Source organism: Ambystoma mexicanum, chromosome 6q (assembly GCF_040938575.1).
Source record: "Ambystoma mexicanum isolate Mex_15411 chromosome 6q, UKY_AmexF1_1, whole genome shotgun sequence".
In the NCBI taxonomy this organism is placed as follows: Eukaryota; Metazoa; Chordata; class Amphibia; order Caudata; family Ambystomatidae; genus Ambystoma; species Ambystoma mexicanum.
Genome location: NC_090937.1, coordinates 1,403,602,069 through 1,403,616,395, shown reverse-complemented (window position 1 = coordinate 1,403,616,395; position 14,327 = coordinate 1,403,602,069). Strand labels below are relative to the sequence as shown.

The following is a 14,327-nucleotide window of genomic DNA, read 5'->3' as shown; positions in this document are numbered from 1 at the left end:
TAGTGCAGCATGGTCGCTCCATTCATTGGCAATCACCGTCATATCTATCACCATTTGCTGAATCCCAGGACATACAAATATATAATCCAGAACACTACACAAGCTCCCGTTTGACCACGTGCAGTGTCCAGGACAGTCCCCGGTTGTTCTACCATTGAGCATTACCATGTCCCAGGAATCAAATAGATATTCCCACACTCCACCTTCATGGTTCCTCTTACTGTGGGGCATGGCTCCTCTTTTTTTTAGTCTATGGTTCTGCGTATTACTCTCTTGCCCTAGCATATGGCAATTAAAGTCACCCACGACAATTACTCCTAAACTACAGGATCGAAATAGCCACTTGGCCAATAGATCCTGGAGGGAGTCCCGCAATTGCTCACTCAGCCTTGCCCCAGGTGGATTATATAGATTCACTAACAAAAAGGAGCCCCTGAGGTCCTTGGGGTTCGGAATTACTTCAACAGCTAACATGTTGCTCTCAAAATTACAAACAATCTGTTTGGAGCCTATTGCATTAGTCACACCTATAGTCAGGCCACCATAGGGCCTACCTTTTTCTCCCCTTTTTGCTGGCGAGTGGTATGTCGAAAAACCATCCAATATTAAAGGGTCAATTGCCCAAGTTTCTTGTAGACAAAAACAACTGCAATTATCCAAAAGCTTAGTAGAACCCTCCGGGGATAGAAGGTGGGCAAAACCTCTGCAATTCCAAGATAATATAGTTAGTTCTCATTGGTTGGATATAATCTCCGGGAGTGCTTCTGCTATCCATTTTAGCATTTGTTGAACTTCAGATGCAGCGATCTTCTTATCCTTTACAAGACTTGGGCAATCTGCCATGGCCGGGGCAGGATCTACATCTTCTGTAGGGCTAGTCAGATCAATTTTATTAAGATCGGCGTCCACCTCCACATCAACTGCCTTTAATTCCTCTTTGTAGGTCCTTAGGAGATCGGCTGTTGCCAAGAACTTGCAGTGTAATGCAGACACTCTAGGGTTGGGGCCTTTCAGGGGCTCAACAAATACAAAATCGTCCGATTTGAGCACTCGCAGTTGTGGAACAGAATCGAGTCGTATCAGAAGTTCAGATCGTGATAGCCATTTCCTACCCTTGCTATGATATAGATTCTTAATCAAGCATATCCTGCTTCCTTTCTTCTCCTCATGATTTTCCAATGCTGCTGCTACTGTGATTTCTGAGCAGTCTTAAGTCTGTGGGCAGATTGATTGTTCCATCTCTATTAGCCTCTCTTTCATCAATCTCATCCGACTCCACATTCTTTGTCTCTACTTCTGAATCATTGTCCAACCCTTGTACGGGTATTAGCCAGCTCGTAAGAAATCTTCTCTGGCAGCCTTCCTTTTCTTCGCTCTGGCCATTCTTTTCCTACTCTTCTTAGTGGGTAATTGCAACTTGTCCTGCTCCGACATAGAACATGCCGTGATGCTGGTCCTTTTACCCTTACCAGCCCTTTTTGCTAGTCTCAGTTGTTTCCGAGAAAAAAGAGGATTGTGATTCTGCACGTCTTGTTCTTTTTCCAGAGCTTCTTGCTCTTCCATTTCGTTAACAATGAGGATGGCTTCTGACATGTCGGCTTCAACTTCTTCTACTGCTAACCCTCTTCCTTTATTTTCCATGGCAAGGGCCTCTGTGTTAGCTAGTATTCTTCCAGACATTTTAAGCAAAATCTTAAGTGCAAATTGTAACGATGCAACTGACGCTTGGATTTCAGCTATTTCTAGCACCCCCGGGAAGGGCATTTCCTGGAGCTCAACTTCCTCAACAGGTGCATCCTCAGTAGAAACCATTGCAAGGTTAGGGGAAATGGAGAGCCTATCCAAACCCGACCCAGCCCTTATTCCCAGAGGTGTAATCGTGCTTCTGTCAGTTTGCTTATCAGTGTTGCTAGATCTTCTTTCCAGATGTGGTGTCATGCTTCTTTGAATGTTTAAGCACAAGTCTAAAAGTGAATTATTATCTATGTCTTCAAATTCTATTGATGTTATAGCCTCAGTGTCACTATGTGCTGGTGGATCTTCAATCGCAGTGGAATTTATTCCGCGGGCTGAATTCAGCGGAAAAAATTCAGTAATCACCCCTTGATTTAAAGGAGGATTTTTCAATACTTTCTTCTTTATCCTGATTTTTTCCATGTCAACTTCTCTATTGGCAAGGGTCGAGTTAATGGTCTTCACCTTGGGTTTACGTAGATTATATGTGGACTGATTCCGTTCAGTTTCTGTTTGCATCAGGCCAACAGGTTACTTATCCCTTTGTATTTTGATCCACTGCGCTTCCACACTATTCCAGTTCAGAGACAAATGGTCCCTGAAAATAATGTGACCAGGCTTCTTTTTTATTGCCGCAGCTCCACTCCGGAAGCCACCCCCTCTGCTAGGCTCGGTGCTCTGTGCACCGAGAGAGTCTCAACTCACAGCTCCTCGCCCACGTCCTCTTCCGCTCTCGACAGTCTCGAGACCGAGGGGGCACTGTTTCCCCCGTGGCTTCCCCGAGCTTTGGAGGGGGCGGGATAGACGGAATCCACTTCTCGGTCTATGCGGCACTGGAAAAGCGGACCCTGCGCTATTCGAGGCTCTTGCGGGCTCGCGCGCTCACAGAGTCACAGACTCAAGCCGCACCTCCTACGCTCTACGCTCGTACGCAAGGTAATAGAGGCCGCCTCCGAGTCCACAGCACGTCCTGGAGATTTTGGGTGAGTTCATACACCCATACATTGCTGTTCTTTAGTTTTGTCCTTTCCCTTGTTGACCCCAGATGATGTTTCTAGACAAGTCCGATCTATAGAAGTCTTGTCAAAACAGGTTCTCCCCTGTTCATCCAGAACCATCAAGGACCACATTCACACCCTTTCTCCAGCGCTTGCCGATTTCTGAAATCACTCCTTTGCCACTGGAGCCTCCCACCAAACACTCCCTTGTGCACCCTCTGCCAAAGAAGCCCTCTGCCGATCCTTCCTCTCTGGCTAACTATCACCCGATCTCCATCACTCCTTTCCTGGGTAAACCCATGGAAAAGCTGGCCATCTCCCAGCTTAATCTGCACACTGAATCTGTTGGTTGTCTCCACAACCACCAGTCTGGCTGTAGAGCTACCAGAAGCATGGAAACCGTTCTCCTGAAAACCCCTGAAGACCTGCTCTCTGACCTTGATTCTAACCTTCTTTCTGTCCTCTTTCTCTTCAATCTTTCTTCTGCCTTTGATACGGTCAAACATGCCATCCTCCTCCATTGTTTCCGTGATAACCTGGGTATCACTGATCAGGCAATGGCCTGGCTGACCTCCTTTTTTCACTGACCAACCCTCTCTGGTCCAACTGGGGTCTTTCCTCTATCTCTCTTTCTACTTGTAGTTTTCCCCAAGGGTCTAACCGCTCTCCCTGGCTGTTCAACCAATAACTGGCACCCCTTGCCCACGGCATGCTTCCTTCTGCTCCAAATTTCAGTGTTATATGCAGATAACACCCAGCTCTCCTTCACTCTCCCCTAAGCTGGCTGTTCTCCTTCACTTATTCCAGATGGTCTGACCGCAATTCAGGAATGGTGTGCCGCCAGTGATCTGTCTTAATGCCAGTATGACTGAGATCCTCCTCTTCGGAACACCAGCTCTCTCCTTCCTCTCTGACTCTCTCGCCACCCACTCTGCTCCTACCTGTGAGGCTGAGAACCTTGGGGTCATCTTTGACTCCACCTTCTTCTCTCCTCACATCTCTGACGTCGCTTAGAAGTCAAGCTATCAGCTGCACCTCCTCAGAGGTATTAGTATTTTCCTTACTTTCCCCCAGAAGCTCTGGTTCTCTATAGGCTAGACTACTGCAACAACCTATTTCTAAATCTTCCTGTCTCTACTCTCAGACCTCTACAACTTATCCAGAACAGGACTGCAAGACTTTTACTTGGCCTCAAGCCCAGGGATCGTATCTCTCCAGCTCTGAACTCTTCATTGTCTCCCAGTGGCAGTAAGGATCATGTTCAAGGCCCTCTGTGTCATCAGCAAGGCTTTCTGGGTCCTGGGACCGCACTACCTCCAACTCTCTCTTCCTAACATCTCCCGTCTCGAGTTCTTCGCTCATCCACCTCCAACTCTGAGGGTCAGTTGCTTTTCCAAGCAGATCTCTATCTTTGGCTGGGGCCTCCTGCTGGAACAGCCTCCCAGCCTCTCTCAAACTTGAGCAGACCCACCTCCGGTTCCGTAAGCAACTCATGACCTTCCGCTTTCTCTGTTCCTCTCCCCTGCTGATGTCCAGACTGCTCCACGCACTGGTCACCTAACTACCCTCTGAACTTGGGCCCAGAGTCCTGCATGTCTAGTTGCACTTTGTAGTGCCTGCCAGCTCCCCTAGCACTTGTGGTCTATCTGCAATCCTACAGTCCCTTCTTTCTGCACTTATGAGCCTCCTGTTGGCTGCACTTTTTTAAGTTACCTGCACTTCGCCCCCCTCCTTCACTCCCAGGCACTTCTCCCCTTCAACTAACCTGCACTTGCGTGATTTAAATGACAGAGGACCTAGTAAGATTGTTTTGTCCTCCCTATGTTTCCCCCTTCTTGGCTTGTCGCGCCTAGAAACACATATGTACAGACGCGTTATAAATGCTATATCACATCATGAAGAAAAACTTCCTTCAGCATCTTTTCGGTGCAGTCTGTTTTACAAGTTTTTATCGACCAATGTATGCCTAGGGAGGTGGTTGCAGAGCGGGCTCACATCCCTATCCTCACAGGGGGTGTCACTCGCTTGGGGAGAAGCAACAAATTCCCTTGATTTATCACAAATGGTAAACCATTCTGGTTGTGAATGCCAGTAGTCCCTGTCTGAACAATATGGAATGGAATGTAAGGTGATGTTATATAGTGCCCTTCTGCTAATAATGTTGGCCTCCCTGTACATGGCCCATTCGGAAATGATGGGCAGGGTGTGTTGGTGGGATAGCTGGAAGGCAGAAGCAAAAAACGTTGTGTTGATTGATGCAGGTCGGAAGGAGGAGGTCAGGAGGAGGCAGAGGTGCCTTAAGGAAAATGTCCAAACCGATCTACTAAACTGGCCCTACCAATTAGCAAACACGTAAAAGAAATAGATTGAGTGCCCTGCACTCTTGGTTCTTCGCAAAGGTGTATTTCTGTTCCAGAAATCCTTCCTGGGTCTGAATCCAATGGTTGGAAGTAAACAAAGTTCCTCTGAAAGGAAACCGTTCTTGTCAGTCTATAAAAAGTTCCCTAAAATCTCCCAATGTTTGAAAAGTTCTTGAAAAAACAAAATGTCCAAACTTCTTTAGTTGGAGGGATATTTCCCTAATCCCTTTTCACCAACTTGGGCGAGCTCTCCACACTTCGACCAACTTTCAGGTGCCACTGTGCTCTCATAATATATCATCTTCATCCTGCTTAGGTAGCCCCTTTTGGCTCCCTTGAGGCCCCCACACCCAATATATCACTTAGTTTTCTAGGGTTCCTGTGACCATTCTTTGCTTCTGTATCACCTAGTTTTCTTGGGTTCCTCTGACCTGTCTTGATGTGTTGGCTTCTCTGGTTTCTCTGGCTACCGTCACCCATTTCCATGGGCCTCATTATGACCCTGCCGGTCCGGAAAGAACGGTGGTGGTAAAAATGCTGCCACCATTCTTTCCGGACCTGCTGATTCAGAGTCCTGCAGACGGGCGGTGTCACTCCCGCCAGGTCTGACCTGGCGGGAAAAACACCACCCGCCTGCAGGCGCAAATGGGAACGCCTGCTCCGTCATAGACGGAACCAGTGTTTCCATTGTCCCCATCCCCATGGAGTCCTATGGGACTTACAGAATTCCGCCTCCAGAATTCCCGGGTCACCGGGGTCGTAATGCCCCGGTGATTCCAGGAATCGGAGGCGGAATGGTAATACGGGTCCAGCGGTAACCTGCCGGTTTTTCCGGCACGGTCACCGCCGGACTCGTAATGAGGCCCCTTGTCCCGTTCTCTCTGTGACCCTTGGATGTAGATGGGGTAGTCCTTCCCTCTGCCCTCTTCTTTTCTCCCTCTAACCTAGGCAATCTGCATACCCGCTGTGTTGTGGTTCTTGCTCCAGTGAGGGTCTGTTTCATAAGTGACCTCAGCGTTATGCTGCTCTTTGCTTCGAGATGTTGGCGTTGTTTGCGTTCTGCTTGTATCTGCAATCTCTGTCCCTCCCCTATACCCCTCTTTTTCTCTCTGAGAGTGGAGTACCCAGTCCTCCTTTCGTCCTTGTACTCGGCGTCTGTTTCCCTACCACATCCTGTACGTGGTCGAGCCTCTAGGTGCGGTTATCTCCATATGGCCTCTGCTTCTCCGGCCTTTACGCTTCATTGTCTGGTCTATGGCGTCTCCGTCTGTTGGCGGCTTCCTTCCACGCTGCAGCCGACTCTGCTGGTCTGCTTGGCTCCTCCCCTTGCCGACATCCCGTCCGCTACTCGCCTTGGCAATGGAGTTTTTACTCTGCCATTAAAGGGTCATTTGCACTTTATAATCATTCCGGTATTCAGCAGGGGGCGTATTGTTCACCACAGCTTGTTAAGCATGTGTAAGGTTCAGCATTACCTTGAGCCTAACACATAGTTCTATTGTCAGCATTTCCTACTTGCATGTTGGCTGATAATACATTGTATATATGGAGTTCCTAATGAGTACGGGAGCCTTGCCCTCTAAACGGGAGTCACTCCTAGGTAGGTGACCGCTTTCCCTCTAGGGATGGTTTTGCTGAGGGTTCTCAACTCCCTAGAATCAAAGAGGGTGGCTCCCCGTAGGAAAGAAGGGACAAATTCTCCAGATTCGTCACAGTGGACAATCTGTTGCTGCATAAACCCTTATGTAGGTTAACTGTACTTTACACCAGCCCCATGATCGCCTTAATCCTAAATTTTACTACTTAGCTTTTAATGAGTTTGATTAGATTTTTATGAACCTACTCAGGTCCACTAAGGTTGAATTCTTGGAACCTTTCTCCATTAGTGGTTCTAAAAAAACCTGGGAACAGTTACGATTATGGGTTCTCAGTCCAGTCCATCGTTTGCAGAATGGGGCACCCTTCAAACAGAAATGAATTTACTTAAATTCAGGGCTAAGCATATTGCAGTATTCAAAAGTGTGGGTCCTTGAGGGGAGGTTACGAGTCACAAAACATCTTTCTTAGCCATCAAAATGTGTTTATGGTAAATTGAAAAAGCCAGCTTTGCGTTTTGTCTGGTTAGGCCATTGTCTTCCACTCTTCCTGTTTCAAGGGCTTTGGAAGAGGATTTACAATTTTTAAGATTTTCATTAAACCAAGGTGTGTTTCTTGTTTTGGTTTTCTATGATGTTTCATGAGCCAGCAGATGATAGCCTGCAAAGACTGTATAATTATGAGTTGGTGAAGTATTCACAGGAATGGGCGAACTGGACGTTGGTTGTCAGGGATGCCAGCCGGCAGACAGTGTTCATAAATATCAAATGTATTGATTGAAATGGATGGGACCTAGAAAACCTGGTTTCTAAGGAGCATACTGAGGGATCGAGCTGGTACATGGGATTAGTGAATGGCCTGACCATTCTCATAGAGTGTAGGGGTTGGGATCAAGGGTGCCCTGGACCATTTCCCATAACCAGATGCTGGCCACGGAAGCAGGATTAGCTGGATTCCCAGGCCTCCACCTCATTCTCAGCCTTGTATATAGTGCAGGCAGCTAAAACTTCTGACTTTGTATTAGCCCCCAGGTCTGCACCCCTGTGAATGGAAGCCTGTAGAAGAAAAAGGCCTATGAAGCTATATGTGGTCCCTGACGCGAGGCCACTAAAACGAATGGCATTAAAGGTCTCCCAAAGGGCGGGGCCTCTTCTGATAGCTAACATATCTCCAGAAACTAGCTGTTTCACCTCGGTTGAGGGCAGGATTCTAGATAAATTTGGTGTCTCCAGCCAGTCTCTCATTGCATACCTGCTTTATCCTGGTGACTTTGCCGAAGATGCTCTGCCCAGTCATTGGTGATGTGTTTGAGAGGGTGGAAGCAATGAGGATATGTGAGGGACTGGGAGAAGGCGAGATGGAGCAGAGAGAGTAGAAGTCGTCGGACAGAGAGCGAAAAACACTGGGAGGGACAAAAGAAAAATGAGTTAAGGAGGTCAGGAAAGGGAAACGATGGAGTGGATAAAGGAAGACAGTGGGAGGAAGATATATACCTGGAAGATGGAAATATGCAAGATGATGGAAAGTGAGGGTGGCAGAAGGAGGAGATCAGGACATCATGGAGGAGGGAAGAAGAATGAAGAAGTGAGAGGTAGGAGGCACACCTGATATCAAGACTATAGTGCTAAGCGGGAGCTTGGCGCATAGGCTGTCCAGGGCTGGCAATCAGTCGGTTAATCGTGGCATCAGAATAGAACCACTTTCGGAGGAGCATGTCATTGAAGCACTCTGCAATGAGGAGTCTAGGCTCAGCAGTACATTAAGCACACGTAAAAGAAAGCGTAAAAAGCCTCAGCCAATCCATAGACCATGTCAGCAAGGTTGACGTGTTGAGTTCTCGAAAATAGCAACCACCCAAGACTACCTCAAAACGTGCACCTCACAAGAAGTCTAGCTAGGTCTGGGTAACTATTGTCACCAAAGATCGAGGAGACGGGTCCATTAGGGAGGTAATGCTACCTGGCCCCCTGGACAAATGGTTATGCCCTGGCGACTCACTTCTATCAATAACAGTGTCCACTTTGTCTCAGATTACTAACAATCAAGAAGTGTTGGATTACAACCCAGAAATGTTTTATAAGCCCCTTTAGCAAGTTGCTTTACCTGTAAGGGCACGTGTGCTGCCTAAGGATAACTTTCTTCCCTCTTCGTCTCTTTCGGCACATGCTGTCCATCTTGGTGGGGGTGTTAATCCTCAAAATGACTCTAGAGATATACTACCATTGGGGAAAGTTGCTCAAATTGGAAGAAATTTGCCCCAAAGCATAGAGCCCTTTTCTTAATCGATCTGTCCTTCGGACACTATGGAAGAATATACCACGCCTTTAATGTATTACCAGTGATGATTTTTTGCGCATTGAGCTACCTAAGCTGGATAGTCCAATAAATTGGGTTTTAATTGAATTTGCTTCTTTTGCAATAGTGTCCCTTTTGAGTACTTGTTCTGGTTTTCTGCAAAATCTGGGTTTTAAACTCACGGTTTGTCAAAAGCAAACTATCGGGGTCTTTGACAATCTAGATTTTAAATCTACCATAGATTCTAGCAACATGTCTAACTTTCATACTGAACATTTCTCTGAAAGGTCTAGTTTGCGGGCATCATCTACCAGTGCAGTGCGTTGGCTAATCATAGGGACACCAAGGAGATCATATGCTTGGTGCTGGTCACATTGAATCAACCAACCTTTGACAATCTAGCCATTTAGTTACTATTACATGGATCTGTTGGAACACCGAAGGTTATCGCTCTTTCTTGGTGCATCCCCTGGGTGTTGAATACATCACTTTCAGTGGAGTTTTTATATCACAACAAACGTAGGCAACCAAAACGTTCAATCTGGATGGTTATATTATTGATAGTCCTGCCATACAAGGAGTCCTGCCCGGTGTGCGGTCTAGCCATTGGTGCCCAATCTCACTTTAGTCTAAAGCCCTTCATTTTGGACCCTCCTTTGCCCTACGTTCTACCTGCTATTTTTAATGGCCCATCTTATTCACTTTCACAAACGTTGATTATCAATATCTATAATCCCCTCCAGGGGGGTCTTCATTATAAAGATATTACCCACGTGAAAAATATTCTCTCTAAATAGATCAATCTCTACCATGGTGGCAACATTGTTATTACTGGTGTGCTAAATGCCCCCCAATCGACAGCCTTTATAGTCTCGCCTTGCACGATGCATTCTGGGAACCCAACTCTTTACACGTTCTGGGGGGTTTGGAATGGGCCAAGCTTGCTAATATGTATGACTTGACATGTTTACATAGCAAGGTTTCTAGCAGTGGACGGTCTTGCCTTACTTGGACAAATGGTAAAATCTCTTCTTCTCTTGATTGTCTTCGTTGATCGGACATTTTGGGAGCACTGTAGCCCATTCACTGTTTTGTTTACATTGCTCAGTGACCATGCTGTAAATTCATTTGCCTCTAAGAATGAATCACATCCATCACCATGTTGCTACTAGTGTTCAGGGGAATCAGATCATTTGGCGTGGTAACAATGTGGAGAGACTCAATAAGTTTGAGTGTTCAAATAAACCTTTTCTTGTACAGTAGCTTGTGAAGAATGATTGGAATTTGCATATTATGATGTTGTTCCTGAGTAAGCGATTGCATCTGAATAATAGGACTCAGACTGGTGTAGTCCCTAGGCCTGGCGTATTTGACATTGCTATACAACAAGCAAAGAGGATTTGTCATAAAATTTGCATTGTTAAGAATAATCCATCACTAATGGCAAGTCAGAGGAAAACAATGATTGCTTAGGCTTCTACGCATTATAAAAATTGGCCAAGAAACAATACCTTGTTAACGCCGACTGGAAGTTACTGTCATTACTTTTCAGAAGACCAAACAGGAAGAAATGTTGGGCCATGGCTAGGCATTATATCACTGGGCATACCATGCAGGAACTAAATCTGATCAGTGAACTTGTATGGAATGAGGCTATTTTGATTCTACCTGCCTGCCTGTTGAGGCGGTTACTTACTCTCTTACTACAGGCTTATTTGTGGGATTTGAGTGACATCCTCTTGATCATAAGGTTCCTTAAGGGCTCTCAAGCCCCAGGACTGGATTCCTTGGCTTACATAGTATTTACGGGTCCCTACTTTAGGGCTTTTGTCCTGAAGCAACTCTTACATAAAATACTTGTCAGCGGTTCCATTCCTGTAAGCTGGCCAAAATTGATCCTAATTCCTGCGTATGAGAGGGGTTGTCGTCCAAACCCCTCCAATTACAGCCTTTTATCAATGTTTGGCATTAGTCAAAAGATTTCCGCTGCTATTTTGTTAAAAAAAAAAAAAACTCACAAAGTGGCCTACAGATAAAGGATTGATATCCCTGTTTCAGGCGGGCTTCCGTCGAGGGCACAGCTCCCTCTGCAATATCTGTGCCCTGCACTATCTGATGGCCAATGCAACTTGGCCCCCTTTCTATACAATGTGTATGTCGCAGATATGGGCACTAATATTAGCCTGGCCAGCAACTTTGGTCCATAAATTGGAAATACTCTGGTTTCTTGGATCGGGTATGCTGATGATACGATCTTAGACTATACCCCGATCGAACTGCAACATTTGTTGGATGCACTATCCATCTATGCCGAAATGAATCGCATTAGAGTCAAAATATCGAAAACAAAAATCCTGATTGTTGGCACCAAATCTAAGAAAACCCCTTTTTAGTTGGTTGTTTAATGGCGTATCCCTAGAAATTGTTAAAAGCTATATTTATTTAGGATTTCCGATCTGCTCCCCTCCTGCTCACGATATCTGTGGTGATTACATTATGCGTAATATCTTAAAGAAATGTTTGCTGCTCAAGAGATACATTGGCAAGAAGGGTGGATATTACATAGATGGCCTAACTATGATTATTCACTGGAGCATTCTGCCTGGGATACTCGATGGCCTTGCTATTCTTCCTGAACCTATGATGTCTTAAGATCCATCTTGGGTGTACCCAGTTCAGTGCCGGTTGAGTCGCTGAGGTGCGAACTGAGTGTTCCATCAAGTAACTCCTTAGGGCTCTTTCAACATTGCAAGTTGTATCCTAGTATCTTCACTTCTCAATCTGCCTCAGATACCTTAATTAGTCTTTTGACTAACCAATATTCGCAAGCACACACCAATCTTTTTTTAGCGGAACTACTTCCATCACACTTGACCATCTAAAAAGTATTGATGTTGTGCTAGAGGATCTGGTTGAGGCTGCAAATCCGTCAGTAATATAGAAGTAAAAAACCAGGGATTTGGACATTATTACAAATATTGATGCTTTAGCCACAAAATGGCTGTATGCGATGTATAGCACATCAGGGTTTTCGTTGCAGTTCCACTCGCTCTTATGTCATCAAATTGTGCTCCTGGCAGATAAGTAGATTCATCACCTATTTGCTATTTAGCATCCTTCCTACTCGCGAACATACAGTTAGATGGATTATTGTGCCTCCTAATGATACAATTTGTTGTGTTTGTAATCTAACAGTAGAATCTGCACAACATGTCCTTACCATGTACCCCAAATTGAAGGTGCACTACCAAAAGAGCTTTTCACACTTTATCACCAATGTTGAATCAATAGAAACCGATCAGTTCTGAAGTTGCATATTTGGGGCTGAGGCACTTGTTATTTCTATGGCTGCATATTATGTTTGGTGAGAAGCTCTACCATCTTATTGCACTAGTTTAGAGCATTGATGTTTTATTATTAAGAATTTTATTAGAATTTTAGTATGACATTTTTGTACCAATATATGAATTTGCATGTTTAATTATGAATTTAACTTTCTGTGTACAGGTTTGACACATACAATTTTAATGTGTAAAATGTGTTTTTAATGTCACGTTATTTTGTTTTTTATTAGGGATCCTTTTGTTATATTTGATTATAGTCTTTTTTATCAACTGTGCTAAAGGTTTGCATCTTTTTCTTATAACCAAATGCACATAAAAATAAAAAAGAAACACTGTCGGGGGTCAAGTGGAACAAACTTTGCTTGGCACTAAATCGGATCGGGTAACTGAAGCCCTGTATCTTTGTGGAATGTAATAGTAGCGTGGGGTCCATACATCCTAAAGGGTTTGCATGACCTCAGTTAGATGACCCACTGAATCCAGGGTGGGCCAGCATGTCCAGTTGGGTAACCGTTATCCACACATTATGCACCAAGAAAGAATTTTCCTTGAGAACTTTCAACTACTGTGTGTGACTGTTTGATATGCACATAGCACGACACTACTCTGATCTAATGATATGGGACGGTCTCAGGATGTTGGTTCTTTGAAAGCTCAGACATCACGTTTTCTATCAACCCCGATGTGACCACTGCTTTATTTAGATACCCCACCTATTCCTTACCGGGCTACCTAACAGGACAGAATTGACTACCTAACCTTACCTTTTGCATCCCAAAATATATCTGGAGAATCCCAAGCAAATGCCAAGTAGTCTTTTGATCGCCTGAGTGAGGGAGGTCTGAATGCAGCCTGCTAAAGGTAACCATGTAACATTATGGCCTTTAGAATGTATGGGGAAGAAATCTTGCAAGGTGAGAGACTGCTCCTTGCATAATCCAGTGAATAAGGACGGAAAATAATGGCCAACTGGTTGCCTATCTCCCTGCAAACTCAAAAAGAACAGAACTTGTCAATCTCTGAATATACTCTAGCTTAGCCACCAGCTACATGGTATTTGATCCTAGTCTGGTTTTGAACAGCGTGCACCATTTTATGTGATTGAATTATTATTTATTTTCATTCTAGAAACTCTCCAGAATTTCAGAAGCTTCTCGGCATTGCTATGGAACTGTTTCTTCTATGTAGCGATGATTCAGAATCGGATGTCAGGATGGTGGCAGATGAATGTCTTAACAAGGTTATTAAGGTAAGGTATTATTGGTATTATTTTCATGCCTTCCAACCTTTGCAAATGTTCGGTTGTGTCCTGTCCTGATTTAGTGATGATGGATGCCTGCGACATGTACTATAATGCAATGTAGAATGTTCAATTGATGCTGTGTTGAGTGTTTCATGTTTGTCAGTGGTGTGGCGGCAAGGAATGAAGAGAATGACCAAGTGGTGCCATAGTGGTTGCTATAGATGTTGCCAGGATGTTTCTGTGAGTCAAAACAAAAAGGCACTGTACCGGTAACAAAGGCTCATATGCTATCCCTATCACTACAACAAAATGCCATAAAGTTCAGCTACTGTTCACAATCCTGGAGAAGGACTCCCTTCTGCTGGATGCAAAGCATCCAAATGCCTCTTGGGTGATCCAAAATTAAAGTTCCATAAAAGTTCTGGGTGTTCCGTAATCCAACAGAAATCAAACTATCCCATTAAGGTCTCGTGGGGCTAGGAGAAAGACTTCCTTCTCGTAGCTGGTACCCCTCTATCTTTCACAGTTCTTAATAAGGTTTGTATCTCCTAGAGGTCTTCACAATCAATAGGTTTTCCACAATTCTTGATCAGCCCCACACTGGGACAATGAAGCTGGTCCTGGAGTCCCTCCTTCCTGAGCTCTGCCCCGCGCATGGCCCTTCATTCCTTTTCTCCGCGTGGTTGGGGTTGGAAGCACTTGCATCACTGTGAAGGTTTTCTTTTTGTTGCCTTGACCTTAATTCCTGCTCCGGTTC

The 14,327-nt window shown here is 45.0% G+C and overlaps 1 protein-coding gene across 4 annotated transcripts in view; it reads left to right on the top strand.

Annotated features, from left to right (window-relative positions):
- HTT (huntingtin) overlaps positions 1-14,327 on the top strand; it is a 2,905,635-nt gene that overhangs the window by 122,694 nt on the left and 2,768,614 nt on the right. For all 4 annotated transcript variants that reach the window (XM_069632055.1, XM_069632053.1, XM_069632052.1 and 1 more), the window contains exon 3: positions 13,456-13,576. In XM_069632055.1, coding sequence (XP_069488156.1) covers positions 13,456-13,576 — 121 coding nt within the window. The remainder of the gene's footprint in view (positions 1-13,455; positions 13,577-14,327) is intronic.